This window comes from Eubalaena glacialis, chromosome 19 (assembly GCF_028564815.1).
Source record: "Eubalaena glacialis isolate mEubGla1 chromosome 19, mEubGla1.1.hap2.+ XY, whole genome shotgun sequence".
In the NCBI taxonomy this organism is placed as follows: domain Eukaryota; kingdom Metazoa; phylum Chordata; class Mammalia; order Artiodactyla; family Balaenidae; genus Eubalaena; species Eubalaena glacialis.
Window position 1 is genome coordinate 6,455,392 of NC_083734.1, and position 22,700 is coordinate 6,478,091.

The following is a 22,700-nucleotide window of genomic DNA, read 5'->3' on the forward strand; positions in this document are numbered from 1 at the left end:
TAGTTTTATTTCCAGAATTTAATCTCGAGATACATTTCAGGCTTTTTCTTAAAAATCCTCCACAAATCCACAGGGAGTAGGACTGAGGGTCTGACGGCCCTTCCCTGACTCTCCCTGCGTGCAGGGAAGTGAGTACACGAGGCAGCAGCAAACCTCCCCACACCCAGAGCAGCCCTCACAGCTGCGCATCACCCTTCAGCAGGCAGCAGCTCATTACCTTACCAGCATTCTCCTTCCCGTACAGGAGAACGTGATTCCCTGAGCTTGCCAACGCCTGCTAATTTTCCTTTGATAAATAAATATCTTCTTGTGTCTAGAACCACCCTCTGTAAGACCCCTTTATTATCTAATCAGTTTGAAGTGTGTTTTCTCCTCTTATTTCATTATCGCATTCTTCTACTTCATTTATCTTTATCTTGATTTCCTCCCAATGCTATCAAACACATCTTTCTCCCCAAATTATTTTTCCTCCTTTTTCCCAAAGCTTCTCTGATTTTAGCAAGCCAGCATATACTAAAACGCCTCAAGCTGTTTTACCCTCTCCTCATAACTCGTAATCCTCCTTCGACAGGAAAATAAACATAACACATACCCTGCACAGCACTGCAACTGTTCTTCTGTGTCCATACTGTTAGGATCTCTAGATGAATACTGCTTTATGCATCCTTCTGCAATGCAGCTCTGTTAATTCCGGAAATTTCCACAGTAAACGCCATCTGTCAGTTGCCATGGAAACTGCCTGCTTCCTGGCACTACTAACAAAATGAGTATCTTTGCTAAGATTTAAGATGAGGCAAAAGGAAAAACTGAAAAAAGAAAGATTTCTAGAAGAATCACTCAAAGACTCCAGAGATAAACTTTCAAATTTTGATATCCATATTCAGTGAACAGAAGGTATTAATTGTACAAATCTGCAGTATTTTGAAGTAGTATTGATTTATGAAGTAGAAAGCACTTTTTCTTTAATTAACCAGGAAAACAGTAATAGAACACACGAACATTCACGTTTACATCTCGCTGCATATTCCCTAAGAGCTGATGTTTCCCACCTATGCTCAAAGCATACCGCTGAAATGGTTTCTCTGGCTGTGCTTCTTATAGAAAAGATTAGGAAAGCTGCCCTAAACCAACAGGTTACAAGTTTCCATAAGATCCTTTCCCTATTTGGGCTCCAATCTGCACTGGTGGCTAAAACCCCATCCCCCCAAGTATTAAAAGAAATCAGAGTAGTTTAAAAGGGCATCTCAGGAGTCATCACTAGCAAAGCAGCCTTACCAGTACTCTGAGAACATTAGACCTAGCTGACCACCCCCCCACCCCCGCCCTTGGAAACGATGCTCGGTTCCCATGACATCACCCTCTATGGATTTGCTTCCTACCTCTCAAACGTCTTTCCTATCCCAGCCTGTTGCTCCTCTTGTATCCAGCCTCTGAACGTCAGATTTCCTCGGGGTTCAGCCCTGGACCCAATGGTCTCATCAAGATACACTCTCTTCCTAGACAATGTTATCATCTATATGCTGACAACTCTCAACTTTTTATCTCCAATCTGTACCCTTTTCTTTGCACACCAGACTCTCATTTTCGACACCAGAGGATGTGTCATGTTTATTTCCTTGATATCTCTGATAGGATATTTCACAGGCATCTCACACTTAACACGTCTAAAGCTTAACTCTTGCTCTTCTGTGCTCCCTTGTCCACTGAAGCTCCAGACCCATCCAGTGGTCCCCCATCAGTAATGGCAACTGAACCCATCATTCAAGCCAGAATTCTGGAAGTCACTATGAATGCCTTCCCCTCTTCACAACCCACATTCAAATTATTACCAATTTCCGTGAATGCTGCCTCCAAAAATCTCCGGAATCTGTCCATTTCCCTCTGCCTCCACTGTCATCAACTCAATGTCATCACCACCCATATATTTCAGCTACACCACCACAGCCTTACTGGGTCTCCCTAAGTCTATTCTTGCCTCTCTCCAGTGCATACCCCACACAGCAGCCAGAATCATCACTTCAGAACGTAAATCAGATCATGTCACTCACCTGCCTATAACGTGCCACAGCTTCCCACTACACTTTGTACATCACCCCAACTCTGCCTACAAGACCCTGCATCATCTGGCCCATGACTATCTCTCCACCCTTACTTTAAATCCACTTCTCCTTCCTCATTCAATCATTCTCCACTCAAACTGGCATTCTTTCAGTTCCATAAAAAGCTGAACCTTTCGCACCTTGATATCTTGAAACTTCAAATACATGCTATTCCCTCTGCTTGGAACACTCTTATCAGCCCCTTCCCCAAACCTAGTAAAAAGCTACGCAAGCTTAGAAGCCTTCCATGGCTATCTCTTCACCATCTCCACTCCAAATTAGGCCCCTCTTTCATTCTTTCATGGCATCGGGTTATTGTCCTTCAACAGCAGGTAAACTATTTATAATTTCATTCATTCATTCATTTGCTGAATGTCTGTGTCTACCTCTAAACCTTAAGCTTCATGAAGCAGCACTCACATCTCTTTTTCTCAACATGAAATACCCAGTGGCCACCACAGTAACTAGTAGATGGCAGACATTCAATAAACAGTTGCTGAACATATGACAGAACACCTATCGGGTTGCTTTGGTTTCTGACAGCTGTCAGTCGCTCACAAAACTCTGACGCACTCCCTGGGCTCTATGAGATATCCCTATATCCCTTCCCTACACTCCCCTTTTTTGCACCCATTGAAACCCCAAGCTAAGGAGGAACACGTCTCTTGTATCTGACTTCTGCAGCTCCTCCATCAGGAGAGGCAATGGCAACCATCCGGGTGTACCTGCAATGCTCTGTGTGTCAGTGGTCCTCAACCAGGGGCAACTTTGCACGCCAAGGGTCTGGAGACATTTTTGGTTGTTACAACTGAGAGAGGGGGGCGCTACAGCATCTAGGGAGTAGAGTCCAGAGGTGCTGCCAAACATCCTACAACACACAGAACAGCCCCTACAGCAAAGAGTTATCCAGCCTAAAATGTCAATGGTGCCAGGGCTGAGAAGACACAGCTGCGCCTTCCAAGTCTCCTAACATAGGAGAAAGTCCAAAAACTGTCAATCTATAATCATTAAACATTTTTTAATTTAAAAAAAATGCAACATTTCACTAACACAAAGTTATTCTTAAAACATTGTTTTTAATTTAAAAATGAAAATAATCTAAATTGGCTATAAAATGCAATGAAAGGTACACAACTGACTGAAAAATAGGGTATGTGCTAATTTAGAAATATCTGCAAGATGTACTACGTGAAAAAAAACAAGCTACAAAGCAGTCTATAATAAAACTACTTTATGTTTAAATATTTTCATGGTTTTATATAAATTATCACGTATTTTGATATATGAACAAGTTTCTCTGCAAGGACATATTTACTTTATAATAAAGTCGTATCTTCAGAGAGCAATATTAAGGACATGGAGCTTTTTATTTTATAACTTTCTATACCAACTGAATTCTCTTACTAGAAGCATATATTACTCATTTTTTAAAGGGTAACATCAATTATGTGGACAGTAAAATTATGGGCCATTTTGGTTTTCTTCTTTATACTTTTCTATATTTAAAAACACTCTAGGCAAGAAACACAAGAGAAGGAAAACACCTACAATAACAAACCCAAAACATTTAAGAAAATGGGAATAGGAACATACATATCGATAATTACCTTAAATGTAAATGGATTAAATGCTCCCACCAAAAGACACAGACTGGCTGAATGGATACAAAAACAAGACCCATATATATGCTGTCTACAAGAGACCCACTTCAGACCTAGAGACACATACAGACTGAAAGTGAGGGGATGGAAAAAAATATTCCATGCAAATGGAAATCAAAAGAAAGCTGGAGTAGCAATTCTCATATCAGACAAAATAGACTTTAAAATAAAGACAATTACAAGAGACAAAGACGGACACTATATAATGATCAAGGGATCGATCCAAGAGGAAGGTATAACAATTGTAAATATTTATGCACCCAACATAGGAGCACCTCAATACATAAGGCAAATACTAACAGCCATAAAAGGGGAAATCGACAGTAACACAATCATAGTAGGGGACTTTAACACCCCACTTTCACCAATGGACAGATCATCCAAAATGAAAATAAATAAGGAAACACAAGCTTTAAATGATACATTAAACAAGATGGACTTAATTGATATTTATAGGACATTCCACCCAAAAACAACAGAATACACATTTTTCTCAAGTGCTCATGGAACATTCTCCAGGATAGATCATATCTTGGGTCACAAATCAAGCCTTGGTAAATTTAAAAAAACTGAAATCGTATCAAGTATCTTTTCCGACCACAACGCTATGAGACTAGATATCAATTACAGGAAAAGATCTGTAAAAAATACAAACACATGGAGGCTACACAATACACTACTTAATAACGAAGTGATCACTGAAGAAATCAAAGGGGAAATCAAAAAATACCTAGAAACAAATGACAATGGAGACACAACGATCCAAAACCTATGGGATGCAGCAAAAGCAGTTCTAAGAGGGAAGTTTATAGCAATACAAGCCTACATCAAGAAACAGGAAACATCTCGAATAAACAACCTAACCTTGCACCTAAAGCAATTAGAGAAAGAAGAACAAAAAAACCCCAAAGCTAGCAGAAGGAAAGAAATCATAAAGATCAGATCAGAAATAAATGAAAAAGAAATGAAGGAAACAATAGCAAAAATCAATGAAACTAAAAGCTGGTTCTTTGAGAAGATAAACAAAATTGATAAACCATTAGCCAGACTCATCAAGAGAAAAAAGGAGAAGACTCAAACTAATAGAATTAGAAATGAAAAAGGAGAAGTAACCACTGACACTGCAGAAATACAAACGATCATAAGAGATTACTACAAGCAACTCTATGCTAATAAAATGGACAACCTGGAAGAAATGGACAGATTCTTAGAAATGCACAACCTGCCGAGACTGAACCAGGAAGAAATAGAAAATATGAACAGACCAATCACAAGCACTGAAATTGAAACTGTGATTAAAAATCTTCCAACACACAAAAGCCCAGGACCAGATGGCTTCACAGGCGAATTCTATCAAACATTTAGAGAAGAGCTAACACCTATCCTTCTCAAACTCTTCCAAAATATTGCAGAGGGAGGAACACTCCCCAACTCATTCTACGAGGCCACCATCACCCTGATACCAAAACCAGGCAAAGATGTCACAAAGAAAGAAAACTACAGGCCAATATCACTCATGAACATAGATGCAAAAATCCTCAACAAAATACTAGCAAACAGAATCCAACAGCACATTAAAAGGAGCATACACCATGATCAAGTGGGGTTTATTCCAGGAATGCAAGGATTCTTCAATATACGCAAATCAATCAACGTGATACATCATATTAACAAATTGAAGGAGAAAAACCATATGATCATCTCAATAGATGCAGAGAAAGCTTTCGACAAAATTCAACACCCATTTATGATAAAAGTCCTGCAGAAAGTAGGCATAGAGGGAACTTTCCTCAACATAATAAAGGCCGTATATGACAAACCCACAGCCAACATTGTCCTCAATGGTGAAAAACTGAAACCATTTCCACTAAGATCAGGAACAAGACAAGGTTGCCCACTCTCACCACTATTATTCAACATAGTTTTGGAAGTGTTAGCCACAGCAATCAGAGACGAAAAAGAAATAAAAGGAATCCAAATCGGAAAAGAAGAAGTAAAGCTGTCACTGTTTGCAGATGACATGATACTATACATAGAGAATCCAAAAGATGCTACCAGAAAACTACTAGAGCTAATCAATGAATTTGGTAAAGTAGCAGGATACAAAATTAATGCACAGAAATCTCTTGCATTCCTGTATACTAATGATGAAAAATCTGAAAGTGAAATTAAGAAAACACTCCCGTTTACCATTGCAACAAAAAGAATAAAATACCTAGGAATAAACCTACCTAAGGAGACAAAAGACCTGTATGCAGAAAATTATAGGACACTGATGAAAGAAATTAAAGATGATACAAATAGATGGAGAGATATACCATGTTCTTGGATTGGAAGAATAAACATTGTGAAAATGACTCTGCTACCCAAAGCAATCTACAGATTCAATGCAATCCCTATCAAACTACCACTGGCATTTTTCACAGAACTAGAACAAAAAATTTCACAATTTGTATGGAAACACAAAAGACCCCGAATAGCCAAAGCAATCTTGAGAACGAAAAATGGAGCTGGAGGAATCAGGCTCCCTGACTTCAGACTATATTACAAAGCTACAGTAATCAAGACAGTTTGGTACTGGCACAAAAACAGAAATATAGATCAATGGAACAGGATAGAAAGCCCAGAGATAAGCCCACGCACATATGGTCACCTTATCTTTGATAAAGGAGGCAAGCATATACAGTGGAGAAAAGACAGCCTCTTCAATAAGTGGTGCTGGGAAAATTGGACAGGTACATGTAAAAGTATGAAATTAGAACACTCCCTAACACCATACACAAAAATAAACTCAAAATGGATTAAAGACCTAAGTGTAAGGCCAGACACTATCAAACTCTTAGAGGAAAACATAGGCAGAACACTGTATGACATAAGTCACAGCAAGATCCTTTTTGACCCAGGTCCTAGAGAAATGGAAATAAAAACACAAATAAACAAATGGGACCTAATGAAACTTAAAAGCTTTTGCACAGCAAAGGAAACCATAAACAAGACCAAAAGACAACCCTCAGAATGGGAGAAAATATTTGCAAATGAAGCAACGGACAAAGGATTAATCTCCAAGATTTACAAGCAGCTCATGCAGCTCAATAACAAAAAAACAAACAACCCAATCCAAAAATGGGCAGAAGACCTAAATAGACATTTCTCCAAAGAAGAGATACAGATTGCCAACAGACACATGAAAGAATGCTCAACATCATTAATCATTAGAGAAATGCAAATCAAAACTACAATGAGGTATCATCTCACACCGGTCAGAATGGCCATCATCAAAAAATCTAGAAACAATAAATGCTGGAGAGGGTGTGGAGAAAAGGGAACACTCTTGCACTGTTGGTGGGAATGTAAATTGATACAGCCACTATGGAGAACAGTATGGAGGTTCCTTAAAAAACTAAAAATAGAACTACCATATGACCCAGCAATCCCACTACTGGGCATATACCCTGAGAAAACCATAATTCAGAAAGAGTCATGTACCAAAATATTCATTGCAGCTCTGTTTACAATAGCCAGGACATGGAAGCAACCTAGGTGTCCATCATCGGATGAATGGATAAAGAAGATGTGGCACATATATACAATGGAATATTACTCAGCCATAAAAAGAAATGAAATGGAGGTGTTTGTAATGAGGTGGATGGAGTTAGAGTCTGTCATACAGAGTGAAGTAAGTCAGAAAGAGAAAAACAAATACAGTATGCTAACACATATATATGGAATCTAAGGGAAAAAAAAAAGAGGTCATGAAGAACCTAGTGGCAAGATGGGAATAAAGACACAGACCTACTAGAGAATGGACTTGAGGATATGGGGAGGGGGAGGGGTGAGATGTGACAGGGTGAGAGAGTGTCATGGACATATATACACTACCAAATGTAAAATAGATAACTAGTGGGAAGCAGCCGCATAGCACAGGGAGATCAGCTCGGTGCTTTGTGACCACCTAGAGGGGTGGGATAGGGAGGGTGGGAGGGAGGGAGATGCAAGAGGGAAGAGATATGGCAACATATGTATATGTGTAACTGATTCACTTTGTTGTAAAGCAGAAGCTAGCACACCATTGTAAAGCAATTATACTTCAATAAAGATGTTTAAAAAAATAAAAAATAAAAATAAAAACAGAAAGAGAGGAAAGACAGAAAGAGAGGGAGGGAGGGAGGAAAGCAGGGAGGGAGGGAAGCAAACACCACCAGTAAATGTGCTTTTAAAAGCACAGTAAAGACAACATGTCCCTGCACCTTGTAACTACTTAAGGGTACACCACACCTCATGTGACTTGATGAATGTTCCAGATTAATCCTTAAAAGCAACCTGATAACCTTCTTTAACTTTTCACTCTAGGTCTCTTTCAAACATCATGACAAGGGAAACCAAATGGGCAGAAACAAAATTTGTCACAGGCACAGGAGGCAAATCCAATAAAAACACAGGGTTCATATACTTATCAAGTGACTGATGAAACACAGAGGTGCTTTGAGAACAAGAACAGAAAGCCACCAGTACTGTTTAGTGAAAGTAAATAATATACTCATAATTTTTATCATTATTGTTCTGGACTTTTCGTAATTGAAGTATCATTTTCATATAGTGAAATGCACAAACCATTAAGTATTGAGTTTGATGAGTTAGCAAACACGTACACCCTTATATCTCACAACCCTAACAAGATATAGGATATTCCATCACCCTGGAAAGTTCTCTTCAGCCATGCTTTTCAGTCCCCTCCAGAGACACACGCTGTCTGATTTCAGCCACCATAAATTAGTTTTGCTTCCTTCAGAATTTCATAGATACAATCAGATGGTGTGTTTTCTTGTGTCTGGTCTCTTCTGCTCAGCATTTTCGGTGATTCATCAATGTGACTGTGGGCATCAGTACTTTGTTCTTTTTTACTGTTGAGAATTTCATTGAATTATATACCACAATTTGTTTATCCATTCTTCCATTATTAGACATCTGGGTTGTCTCTAGTTTGGGGGCAATTACGAATAAAGTTTTTAATGAACATTCGTATGCAAGTCTTTCTGAGGACATTTTCATTTTGGGTAAATAATAAGGAGTAGAATTCCTGAGTCATGGGGTAGATGTATGTTTAACTTTATCAGAAACTATCAAAGAGTTTTCTAAAGTGATTGTACCACTTTCTACTTCCCCAACAATATGTGAGAATTCCAATTACACCCTATACTTGCCAATGTACTGCATGGTCTTTTAAATTTTATGCATTCTGACAGTATGTATGGTATTTCCTTGTGGTTTTAATTTGCATTTCCCTAATTAATGATGTTGTTAAGCACGTTTTTCATGTACTTATTATCCATTCCTATACACTTTGGGGAAATGTCTGTAAAGTCTTTAACCCACATTTTTCTTTGTTTTGTGTTGTACTTCATTATATTTACTAAAGTTCTTTGTCAGATATATTAACTATGACTATTTTCTCCCAGTATGTAGCTTGCCTATTTATTTTCTTAAGAAGCTTCTGATGAGTAGAAATTTTAAATTTTGGTAAAATCCAATTTATCATTTTTTAGTAGTTATTTCTTTCTTTGTCCTGTCAAAGAAATCTTTCCTTATGCCAGATCACAAACTGACTTGGATATTTTCTTTTATAAGCTTTATAGAATTTTTCCTCATAGATCTATGACCCATCTCAAACTACTTTTTGCATATGGCATAAAGTAGGAATCAAGATTTACTCTGTTCCATTTCTTCTTCCAGTTGTTCCATCACCATGGAAATTCTCTCCTTTTCCCCACTGAACTGTATAGGCAGCTGATCAAAAATCAGTGGATTTTATCCATTCCTCTGTTGATGGACATTTAGGTTGCTTTCACGTCCTGGCTATTGTAAATAGAAGATGCAGTACACATATACAATGGAATATTACTCAGCCATAAAAAAGAACAAATACTGCCATTTGCAGCAACATGGATGGACCTAGAGATTGTCACACTGAGTGAAGTAAGTCAGACGCAGAAAGACAAATATCACATAATACTGATTACCTAAAAAAAGGGGTACAAATAAACTTATTTACAAAACAGAAGTAGAGTCACAGATGTAGAAAACAAACATAGCTACTAGGGGATAAGGGGGGGAGGAATAAATTGGGAGACTGGGATTGACATATACACCCTACTATATATAAAATAGATAATAAGAACCTGCTGTCTAGCACAGGGAACTCTACTCAATACTCTGTAATGGCCTATATGGGAAGAGAATCTAAAAAAAAAAAGAGTGGACATAAGTATTGATGTACGTATAACTGATTCACTTTGCTTTACACCTGAAACTAACACAACATTGTAAATAAACCATACTCCAATATAAATTTTTTTTTAAAAATGGATATTATGTTTGTCTACCGGACTTTCTATTCTGTTGATCTATTTGTCTATCCTTAATGTCCTTCCACAAAGCCCTAATTACTGTAGATTTATAGCAAACCTTGAAGTTTAAGTCCTCCAACTTATTCTTTTATAATATTGTTTTTGGCTATTCTAGATCCTTTGCATTTCCATATAAATTCCATGTATTTAGGTCTTTAAGTTCTCTCAGCAACATATTATAGTTTTGTAGTTTCAGTGTAGAAGTCTTATGCATTTTTCACTAAATTTATCACTAAGTATTTTATACTTTTTCATTCTCTGACAATCATTTTTTCAATTTCACTTTTCAGGTGTTCCTTTACTAATATGTTTTAAATTGATTTTGTAATAATGATCATGTATCCTGCGACCCTGCTAAAGTCACTTAATTCTAATGTTTTGTAAATTAACTAGGATTTTCTACACATATAGTCATATCAACTGCCAAAAAAAAAAAAAAAAAGACTGGTTTGCGCCTTTTTTTTTAGATTTATTATTTATTTATTTTATTATTACTATTATTATTATTATTATTTTTTGGCTGCGTCGGCTCTTAGTTGCGGCATACAGGATCTTTGTTGAGGCATGAGGGATCTTTCACTGTGGCATGCAGGCTTCTCTCTAGTTGTGCGGCAGGTTTTCCCTTCTCTACTTGTGGCGTGCGGGCTCCAGAGCACGTGGGCTCTGTAGTTTGCGGCACGCGGGCTCTAGTGGAGGCGCTCGAGCTCAGTAGTTGTGGTGCACAGGCTCAGCTGCCCGGTGGCATGTGGGATCTCAGTTCCCTGACTAGGGATCGAACCCACGTCCCCTGTATTGCAAGGCGGATACTTTACCACTGGACCACCAGGGAAGTCCTATGGTTTGCTTCTTTCTTTCCAATCTTCGTGTCTTTTAATTCTTCTGCTTACCTCATTGCACTGGCTAAGACCTCCAGTATAATACTGAATAGAATTGGTGAGTACAGATATTCTTGTCTTATTACTAATCTTGGAGAAAGCACTAAGTCTTTTGTCTCTAAGTATGATATTAGCTATAGGTTTTTCATAGATGTACTTTGAACAGCTGAGACAGTTCCCCCTCTTTTCCTAGTTTAATGAGAATGTCTATAATGAATGGATATTGAATGTTGTTAAATGTTTTTTCTGCATCTACTGAAATGATTATGCCATTTTTCTCCTTATTTTATTAATGCAGTGAATTATATTGATAATTTTCAAATGTCAAATTAAGATAAATCCCACTTGATCATGACATATTATCCTTTCTATATGTTGTTGGATTCAATTTGCTAATATTTTATTGAGGATTTTCAAGTGTATGTTCATGAGGGACAGTGGTCTGCAGTATTTTTTTAATAATATCCCTGTCCAGTTTTGATATCAGGGTTACGCTGAACTCATAAAATGAATTGGGAAATGCTCCCTACTCTTCTATTTGCTGAAAAAGTTTGTGGAAGCTTAGTCTTATTTATTCCTTTAATGTTTGATAAAATTTACCAGGAAAACCATCTGGGGCCCCAAGTTTTCTTTGAAAGTGAAAGTTTTTCACTCTAAATCCAATTTTTAACAGATATGGGGTATTCAGATTTTCCATTTCTTCTTGGGTTAGTTTTTATTATTTATGTCTTTCAAGGAATCTGTCTATATCATTCAGGTTATTAAGTTTATTGGCATAAAGTTACTTATTATATTTCCTTAGTATGCTATTACTGTCTGTGGGATCTGTAGTGATTGCCCTCTTTCATTCCTGACAATGATAACTTGGGCTTCTTCTTTTCTTTCATCTGTCTTGCTAGGGGTTCATCACTTTTATTGATCTTCCCAAGAAACAACTTTTGAATTTGTGACTTTCTCTTTTGTTCATTTTCTATTTCATTAATTTCTGCTCTTATCTTTATTATTTCCTTTCTTCTACTTACTTTGGATTTAATTTGCTCTTCTTTTCCTAGCTCCTTAACGTTGTTATTCATTACTCTGTCTAGTGATTCTGTGTTTGTGCCTTGCCTAGGCATTTAAATATTTAGGAACACTATTATAACACTTTTTCTTTCTTTCTGATTCATTTAGAATCTGTAATCATTCTCTCAGTTGAGTTTAATTCATGCCCATTTCTTTTTCAAAAAAGGACACTGGGTAATTCTCCAAAGGAAAAAATCAGGCACCTCTTCTTCACCTCACTGTGAGTATCACCAAGCAAATCACAAAGCTTCCAATCACCTTTTGGTTGCCTCTTTTATGCATGTGTGTGTGAGACAACCAAGGATCAACCAAAGACAAACAAAAAGTGAAAATACATATGAAGTTGAAGGAGAAAAAAAGTTAAGAAAAACAGGGACTCAAACTAAGAGGTCCAAAACCTAAAGTGGAGTTTCCGCAGGAGAGCTACCAGAAAGGAGAAAATCAAAAGAATAGGAGAAAATCAAAAGAATAAAAGAAAAATAAAGCATATATCCTAGAATGAAAGATAGTGGTTTCTAGTTTAAGAGAGTCCACCAAGAGCACAGTGAAAGGAAAGAAGAAAGGAAGGAGAAGAGAAAAGGAAAATAAAACCAAAGCAGATTTCTGACACTGGGGAAAAGACAAAATCCTACAATCATCCACAAAGAAAAAAACAGGTCATATTACAAAGTTCAAGAATCACAATGGCATATAACTTTTTAACAGTAATCCTTGAACATTGGAAACATTGGAGCAACGCTTTCAAAACTGTGAAGAAAAATGTCTACCCCAGAATTCTATAGTCAATAAAACTACTAATCTATTAAGAGGGTTAGATAAAGGCATTTTCAGACATGCAAAGACCCAAAAACCTTACATACTAAGAAAAAACACTTATCTTAGGAAGCCGTTAGAAGATATACTCCCCCAAAATGTGAGAGAAAAACTGAAAAATTAAAGAGAAAGAGAGAAAGAGAGAGAGAGAGGAAGAAAGAAAGGAAGAGAGGAAGGGAGGAAGGGAGGAAGGGAGGAAGGGAGGAAGGGAGGAAGGGAGGAAGGAAGGAAGGAAGGAAGGAAGGAAGAAAACATGAAATCCCCGAAACAGGGAGTCAAATTCAGGAGAGTAACACAGGCATTCACCAAACAATGGCACCAGCCATAAAGTGCAACCACTCCAGAATACAGCAAGAGTACTGTATACATGGACAGATGACTCTAGAAAAAAAGAACTGAGTGATCACCTAAGTAGTTAATTATGTGGAGAGGAGATTCACAGTGAACCATTAAATGAGGCAATTATTAACTCTGGGGCAAACACATTTGCTCAAGAACAGTAATATAATTATACTGTGACTCAATTTTAAATAATAATAATAAGAAAGAATACTCTGAAAAGAGATGATGTTTCCTTTAAATGGTAGAATTCCTTATTAGTAGACAGAAGTTTCCAGAAACATGCCTACACTACAAAGGCAAAGGACTTCTATAACATTATGAAGTAAACCAGAACTCAAAAACTTGCTGCCTGATTACAAATGGTTGGAAAACTCATCTAAGCAAAGCAACCGGACATTTCTTTAAAGAGAACTTTGCAGTACTACAGGTAAAGAACTAGGGATTATATATTTTAACGTCTAAGGCTCTGATTCGAGAATCAAGATGATGTAAAACACCAAAACTAAGTTCATTTTCGGGAGACAAGCAACTCAACAGCATTTATCACATTAATTTCTTTAAATAAATATTTCAGAATTAACATCCAATACCTGGGTCCAGCTTAAGGAGAATTATACCAGTGACTCTCCAAGGGTGGAGGGCCACATAGAGAATCAGCTCAGTCATACCTAGTACCACTGCCCTCCAAGTACAACCATCAGGTGCACGGAGGTGGAGTGTGGAACTGAAGGAAAGATTAAATACCTCTGAACTTTAAGAATGCAAGTTTTGAAAGATTATCTCACACAGCAGCATTAGTCACTGTAGTCAAAAGTCGGAAACACCGAAATGCCCATCAGTGGATAAATGGATAACAAAATGTCATATATACATACAATATAATTCACCCTTAAGAAGGAAATTCGGACACATACCAGAACACAGATGGAGCGTGAGGACATGCTGAGTGAAACAAGCCAGTCACAGAACAACAAGTACTGTATAATTCCACTTATATGAGGTACCTAGAGTAATCAAATTCACGCAGACATAAAGTAGAATGGTGGTTACCAGGGGCCAGAAGAAAGAGGAATGGGGAGTTAGTGTTTAATGGATACAGAGTTTCAGTTTGAGAAAATAAAAGAGTTCTGAAGATGAATGGTAGCGATGGATACACGACAACATGAATGTACTTAATGCCACTAAGCTGTACACTAAGAAATTGTTAAGATGGTAAATTTTATGTTATGCATATTTTGCTACAGTAAGAAAAAAAAGTTTGCTGCAGTAAATCTAAACCAGCCCAAAATAAGTAGATTACCCCACAGAATTTGACACATTTGGCCTTTTTTAATTTGGGGTACTAACTTGTACCTATAAATATTTCTACCATAAAATTACTGCCATTATGTGAAAGGGCTCCACCATAGAAATGTAGAGATTCCAAATGACTATGATCACATTAAAAATTTCAGAGATGGAAAAAAAAGTTTTAAGCTCAAGTAGACCAATGGTTTTCACACTCAGGAACTGACCAGAGATGTCCTGGGACTATTTTGAGGAATGAAGGTAGACAAGACCACAGAGCTCTCTCCCACCTCCACAAACAGCCTGTCAGGCTCATGCACAAGATTTTATTTCAAGAAAGGAGCACAACACTGGCTTGATTCATATTCATTCCTATTCATATTCATTTTCTCTCCCCCACCCCCCGCCATTCACCATACAAAATAATGAAAGTCACTACCCTAATTCAATGCCTGAACTAAAATCAGTTAAGTGACACACTGAAGGTCACAGAGACCATGATGACGCTGGGATAGAAACCAGGACTCCAGTAGTAACGAAACAGTTAATCCAAGATAGTAAGTTTAAAAGATAAAGCTTCCACAATTTAACTAGCACTAAGTGCCTACGTAATTTATAATTACTGTTCTGCGTTTTAAGATGATGCTCTACTGAGTAGGCTCATCATGGAATTAAGAATACTAGTGATTAGGTTTCCCTGGTGGTGCACTGGTTAAGAATCCGCCTGCCAATGCAGGGGCCACCGGTTGGAGCCCCGGTCCAGGAAGATCCCACATGCCGCAGAGCAACTAAGCCCATGCGCCACAACTACTGAGCCTGCGCTCTAGAGCCCGCGAGCCACAACTACTGAGCCCACGAGCCACAAGTACTGAAGCCCGCACGCCTAGAGCCCGTGCTCTGCAACAAGAGAAGCCACCGCAGTGAGAAGCCCGCACACCGCAACGAAGAGTAGCACCCCACTCGCCACAACTAGAGAAAGCCCACGCGCAGCAACAAAGACCCAATGCAGCCAAAAATAAATAAATTAATTTAAAAAAAAAAAGAATACTAGTGATTAACTGGGGACTTCAAAACTTCTTTTAAAACTACCTCCTAGATGTTCTATGGCACAACTGAGCCTTTTTCTGTTGAAATATAATAAAGATAAATGAGATCCTCTTGGTCTCAACAAAACAGAGCCCCTTAAATTTACAACATATGGTTCCCAAATGTTTAGCTTAAGCCCCCAAATGTATCTTTACTCATCATTATTTATTTCCAATGTTAGCTTTTAAGCTGGTGGTTCTTCTTGTACAATCCTGATACGCTGTGAAGATAAAAGGGCTGTTCTTTCAGAATAACAATCGTATTTGGTGCATTCTAAACGACTCAGCACACTGAGAGCACTCACACATCACTCAGCATGATGAAAGCACAGAACACAGCCGTGGAATATCTACTTCTGTTCAGGTCAAATTTTATACACAGAACATGATTTTAGCACGAGCCTGCCACATTTATAAGAATACCCTTGGGGTATCAAAAAGACATATAGTGCCTAGTATAATCCAATCCTGATGGAAATGTCAAAAGTAGCCAAACATTTTTTCCTTTCGTCTTTCCTTGCACTCTTTAGTTTTACAGCTTAATCTTTCATTTAAAGAGCCAAATGGCAAAATGCTAACATCTCTTACATCTAGGTAGCAGGTACAAGAGTCTCTAACACTCACTTTTTCGTGTGTTGGAAATACTTATAATTTTAACCAATGATAATTAAAAACCAAGGTTTCTTGTTCAGGTTGTCTCCTCACTCTCTAAGGACTCACATGAAAAGAATGATTTTTTTTTTAAAGGAAATAAACAATAAAGAAACAGAGATTTAGACAAATTTCTGAACACCTGAAAGCAGACAAAAATATCTAGACAAAGCAAAACTAATAAATTCCAAGGGAAGGGACTCTACAGTTTCAAAAACTTGTCAGCCAAGTGCAGTGTAAAACCTTGTTTAGCTCCTGCTTCAAACCTGAAGAAAAAAAAAAAAAGTGATGAAGTAATCTATAATACTTATTTGATGATATTAAAGAATCATTTATCCTACTAGATATAATGATAATATTATGATTGTGTTTTTATAAAGGAGTCCTTGTCTTTTAGAAACACATCCTGAAATATTTATAGATGGGATAATATGTCTGAGGTCTGGTTAAAACTAAGGAGAGTAGAGGAATAGACAAAAATAATATTGGCCATATTAACTGTTGAAGCTGCTAAAGCTGACTGATAAATACATACAGATTCAGCTACCACTCTCCAGTTTTGGATATATTTGCAACTTTCCATAATAAGGGGTTAAAAAAAATAGCAATAGAGAAAACTAGCACCCATAACACATGGTGGGAGGGGAGCATGCCGCCAAGACGAGAGATAGGTAATGGTCCCAACAGAACCTTAGAGAGGATTCATAGCTGGAAAGTACAAAAGCCTGGAAATGGAAGAGCGATTAAAATTCTTTCCAGAAGAAAGGTTTACTCAGCTCCTCCTTTCCTTTCCACCTGCCCCAAAATGAAAAGAGAGCATGTCTCTAAAGAAAACAAACATGCTATCTGGAAAAAACAATGCCTCCTAGGGCAAATATTGGCCTACTCATTATGGCATCGAGAGTATTCCTGGCCTAACAGCCAGCACTCAAACCATCCACAGAAAAGTCAAGTCAAGCCCACCAGTTGGCTGCCTCTAACCAGAGCTTCCAATAAGTCTTCTAATTTCCTCATCCTCAACTATCAGTGGACAACCGAGAACTACTAGACACGTGGAAAAAAGCTAACACAAAGGAGAAAGACAAAGATAAAAGAAAAAGCGACCCTTGAGGAAATAGATTACCTAAAGGATAGAAAAGAATTTTTAAATTCCAGACTTTACATCCATAAATTAAGAACAGGATACTCAGAAAAAGCCAGAATCAACTCTTAGAAACAAAAAATCAATTCCCAAAATAGAATATTCTATAGAAGGGTCAGGAAATAAAGGAAATCTCCTAGAATATAAAGCAAGAAAACAAAGAGATAGAAAATATAAAAGTCAAAGACTGAGAGAATTCAGAGATACAAAAACCAAATAACACACATTTCAGGAAGAGAGAATAGGAAAAACATGAAGGAATCTATCAAAAGAAAAGCAGCAGAAACTCTCTCAGAAAAAGATACGTGACTCTTCAAACTAAAACAACTCATCCGGTACACAGAAAGGTGCTCCAAACCTAAGCATTTTCTCATATAGTTATAGAACACCAAGAATAAAGGCAAAATGCTGAAAGTGAGAGAGAAATAGGTAATCTATAACTAACATCTCCAATACGATGAAACAGATCTACACATGGTCCCCGAATTTAGCTTGTGATGACACTCACCAGAATGCCATTCTCCCCTCTCTCCACCTAACCTCCTCTGCGGGGCTTTCAAAATCCAGTTCAAACCTTGTTCCTTTGTGAAACTTTTCACCAAGTTGTTTATCTGAAGTGCTCTTACCCCTCCTGCACCATTCATCTGACTTTTGATCTGTATTACCTTATGCCTTACTTCTTGAATTTCTGTCTTCTTGAAAGTTTATTTAAACTGCTATTTCTCAGAAAATAAGGACACTGTCTTTATCTTTTCTTTTTTAATCGTCCACAGAATCCTGCACCCAGTAGACATCAAATGTCAGATGGATCTGAAACTAGTCCCTGGGACATAACTTCATTAGTTACTTATATTTCATCTTATCTTTTCCTAAACTCATTTTAAAAGTTTTATATTTATATCTATAACTAAAGTTCAAGAAGAACTGAATGCAAGGAAATTTTAAAAGGAGGAAACACATATAAATGGCATAGAGGTATCTTTTTCAAAGCCTCCACCTACTGCAAGTTATATCTTCTAATTGCAAACTCATCCTAAGCAGTGATCAACAGTGGTTTTTAGTGCCTGATAGTATTCAATACACAGGAAGAATACAGAGGATCCCTGTGGAAGGCGGTGGGAAGGTAGAGAAGATATGCTGCCCTAAGCAGGGAAACAACTGTCTCTGAAGAGTATCAATACTAGTAGTTGCCTATTCCTGATCCAGATAACAGACAAGTGCAATAATAAAACTCAAAGGCAGGGTCTAAAACTTTTACATACTAGAATCAAATTCCAAAGATTCTATCACAAAGATGCCTATTACTGTGTCCTCTCAAACTTTTAACACCTTCTGGGAAGAGATAAATAAGAAACCTAGCTGGTTACAGGATTATTATGAAGTAGTTTTAAAAAAAGAAAGAAAGAAAAAACAAACAAAAGAAACCTGATAGACTCAAATTTTGGAAGAAAGCTTTTTCTTCACCACCCTGTTTACTGTTTAAAAAAAGAAGATTCTGTCCATGAATTCCCCTAGACATGAAGAAAGTCTAATGGGAAGAGAGTACAAATATGTAAATGTTTTTCTAGTTCTAAATGCAAATCAGGTTGTCTTTCTCTTTGTCCAAGGGGGCTTTTAAAAAAAGAAAGAAAGAAAGATTTGTTAAGTTTGGCGATCACTACATATCCTTCTTTTTTAGACTTCAAATGTGTGGTTCAGCTGGCAACCAAGGTAACAGAAATGGAATATGTTCAAGAATTAGTTTTGTACTAGCTTTCACTAGAAATTCTAGGAAATGAGGAAGGAGGTTCTTTTAAGGTTCTTTTAAGTTCTTTTGTACTAGCTTTCACTAGAAATTCTAGGAAATGAGGAAGGAGGTTCTTTCAACAGTGTTTCCTTACTGCTGGAGCTCTGACTAATTAAGCAGTACTAAGAGTTTCCTTCCTCAGTATGTTTCAGCGAAGGTAACAAGGTTGAGCTCTGACAAGAAGTCTCATTGTGAACAGCAGTCTAATAAAGCTGACAGACACCACTCCCAGGCAAATAAACTGCGACTCAGTTTTCATTGAAAATCTCTTTCATTCCCCTTTAGGTGATAGGTGTAAGCATAAGAGAGTACCACACGTACATGCTGCTTCCTTCTAGACACTGATGTTTTAAAAACAAAATATTTTCAGCATTCCTACTGCAAGACAGTCTACCTTCTACCAATGTGTTACTGTTTGCAAATACAATGTATGCCAAATGTCAAACAGCAATAAATGTGCCTCTTTGGGAAGAATAAATGTATCTGTAGTCTAATAAAGTTTGAATACAAATTGTTGAGGAATTATTGCAAAACTATAAAATAATGGATTCTGACAGCTTTTTAAACCATACCTTCTACCACTTGCTTTATAGTTCTCAATACTAGAACTAGGTGAAAATTATATTTCTGGACATTAGTAGAAATGTAAATCCACTGGCTTTGACCCTTCATGTTCTTGCCAGGTTTGAGAAAAAGAAAACATTATTATTTAATACTTCACTTCACTTTGATTCAAAGGTTTCTGTAAAATATTATTATGGCGAGATTGCTTTAAATTAACTAATATATTTCTAATACTTTTCAGTAAAATGCTACAATATCATTTCTATTTTTTAATTTAAAAATATTAAGGGAATCAATTTTTTAAAAAATCACTGACACATATTCTTTCAATCTACTATGACATGGAAATCTTACAGACACTCAGTATATTAAGAATGGAAATCTATTTTGTCACCCAGTAAGTGGGGATGATTTGTGCAGATCTACAGGAGAGAGTTAAGTTTTCTAAATACTACTTACAACTTAACTGGAAATCCAGAAGGAGAGGTAAAAATAATATTCTCAGAGTTCAATAAGAGAGAAATTAAAACGATATAAATGTAACTGTATCTTCAGCTCTTTCTTTCCCTTCAAGTAAACTTTAAAAAGGAAAATTGTGTTTGCCTACTTCAGACTACAGAATCAACAGCTTTCTATTTGAGTTCAAACAGTAATATTTCAAATGGCCCAGAGGATAATAGAAATACCAACCCCTCGACTTGAAAAAATTCATAAAACACAATAACTTTAAAACCCTTGCTTGAGTTGAGCCTTTTATTTGATTACCAGGAATACTCACATGTGTGGGTTTTGAACTCCTGCAGGATTGGGATTCAGAGTAAACCTTGCTGTAGATTTGAAAGGTGGATTTGCAAAATTCAACTTCAGTGCTTTGCGTTTACCTAAGAAATAACAAATAAAAAGTAAAAGTTTCAAGTACTATAAGACAGGTAGGATTCTGAGGGCAAAAGAAATTCACACCAAAAGGCAGAAAATTTTGCTTTAACATATAATTAATATTTTGAAAGGTGGCAAAGAATTGCTCAGAATTAAGAAAAAGTAAATAAAAATGATCTAAAGTTGTTACTAACCACAAATCACTCATTATCTCCAGAACAACAGAAAACAGTGCTCAGTGCTTCCAGTTCATATTGTTCAGAGATGCTGAGGCTTTTGTAAGTAAAAACACCACAATAAAAATCATTCCCCTCAGCAGACATACTGAAAAATACTAAAATATTAGCACCTTTCCAGTGTTACATTTTACTTCCTTAGTTTCATAAAAATCATTTTCCCTCAAATGTAATATAAACAACTGAGTGAAGAATATGAAGCATTCTGCAACCATAATGGCCTAAAAGCATTATGGTACAGTCAACTTCAAGTTAATGACACAGGTATACCAAATAATCATTTTTTTGGGGGGCAATTTCTGTGGTATGGGAAGGGAGAAAGTATCAATACCTTATAGTATACCAAAAAAAAAAAAAATGTCCTTTACAGAAAAGCCAGAAAATTCAGAAAAGATAAAGAAACAAAAATGTATAAAATATTATATATACACCTATAAGTATATAGGGTTTTAAAAACTTGTATATACACTTAAAAGTCCAGTTACCCCAAAATAATCATTATCTATTGCACACTATTTTCTATACATAGATAGAGACATTATTTTTTCCTCTACAATTAAAAGTGGACCACAATACTGTTTTGTAACATGCTCTACTCACTGACCATATTTTTTTCTATGTCAATAAATCTTACAAAATCATTAATGCAGGGGTCTACTATATGGAAATTTTGAAACAGAGTTGGGTTTTTCCACATTCTTAGTACACCTTGGTTTCATGTACATATTAAGGATACTTTTCCTAGCGCTCACTCTTCACACTTTATTATACATATATCAATCAATACCTATTCTAACAACATCTCTGCCATCCAAGCACCTTCCCACCTCAGTGGATTCAGAAAATGGATTAGAGGGCTCAACCTGTTCAGCCCGGTGCTTTCATGAGACGTGGAAGGCTGAGCGTGCCACGCTAGTCGGACAGGACTGCAGGACAAGAGCTGGATCAGCTCTCAGGGATGGGCCTTTCTACAGGATAATGGCAGTTCCTAAGAAGCCCACTGTCAGACATAACCATAGTACAACATGAATTTTCCTCATAAGTTGCCCTTTTGGGTACCAAATTTTTTTTTTAATAATTTTTATTTGGCTGCAAGTAGAGAAAGGACATTCAAATTATACATGCAAAAGGTACTCTACAAAAAATGGCAGATTTGACTGTATTAAAAAAGCAAACTCGGGCTTCCCTGGTGGTGCAGTGGTTGAGAATCTGCCTGCCAATGCAGGGGACACGGGTTCGAGCCCTGGTCTGGGAAGATCCCACATGCCGCGGAGCGACTAGGCCCGTGAGCCACAACTACTGAGCCTGCGCGTCTGGAGCCTGTGCTCTGCAACAAGAGAGGCCGCGATAGTGAGAGGCCCGCGCACCGCGATGAAGAGTGGCCCCCGCTTGCCCCAACTAGAGAAAGCCCTTGCACAGAAACGAAGACCCAACACAGCCAAAAATAAATAAATTAATTAATTAATTAATTTAAAAAAAATTAAAAAAAAAAAGCAAACTCTGTATTTACCAAAAAACCTTTAAAAAGTTAAATGAAAACTTGGGAAAATCCTTATAATACAAAATCAGAAACTCTAAATATATAAAGACATCACACAAATCAAGAAAAAAATAGAAAAATTGGCAAGGGTATGAAAAATTAAGCAAAATTGAGAAAAAATTATGAAAGGTACTCATAACACCAAAAACAGTTAAAATTTTGGTTCATGTGAAATTGGGAAAGTTTAGAGGTTTTATTTTGTACACATACATTTATTTTTTTTTAAATGATAACATGGTGATCAGAGTGACCAGGTAAAAGAATCACTAGCAAAATAC

At 37.0% G+C, this 22,700-nt stretch overlaps 1 protein-coding gene across 4 annotated transcripts in view; it reads right to left on the minus strand.

Annotated features, from left to right (window-relative positions):
* MAP2K4 (mitogen-activated protein kinase kinase 4) overlaps positions 1-22,700 on the minus strand; it is a 111,803-nt gene that overhangs the window by 60,514 nt on the left and 28,589 nt on the right. For all 4 annotated transcript variants that reach the window (XR_009698598.1, XR_009698599.1, XM_061176852.1 and 1 more), the window contains exon 2: positions 20,549-20,651. Coding sequence is in view for 2 of the 4 variants with exons in the window: in XM_061176852.1 (XP_061032835.1) it covers positions 20,549-20,651 (103 nt within the window). In the remaining 2 variants the exon portion in view is untranslated. The remainder of the gene's footprint in view (positions 1-20,548; positions 20,652-22,700) is intronic.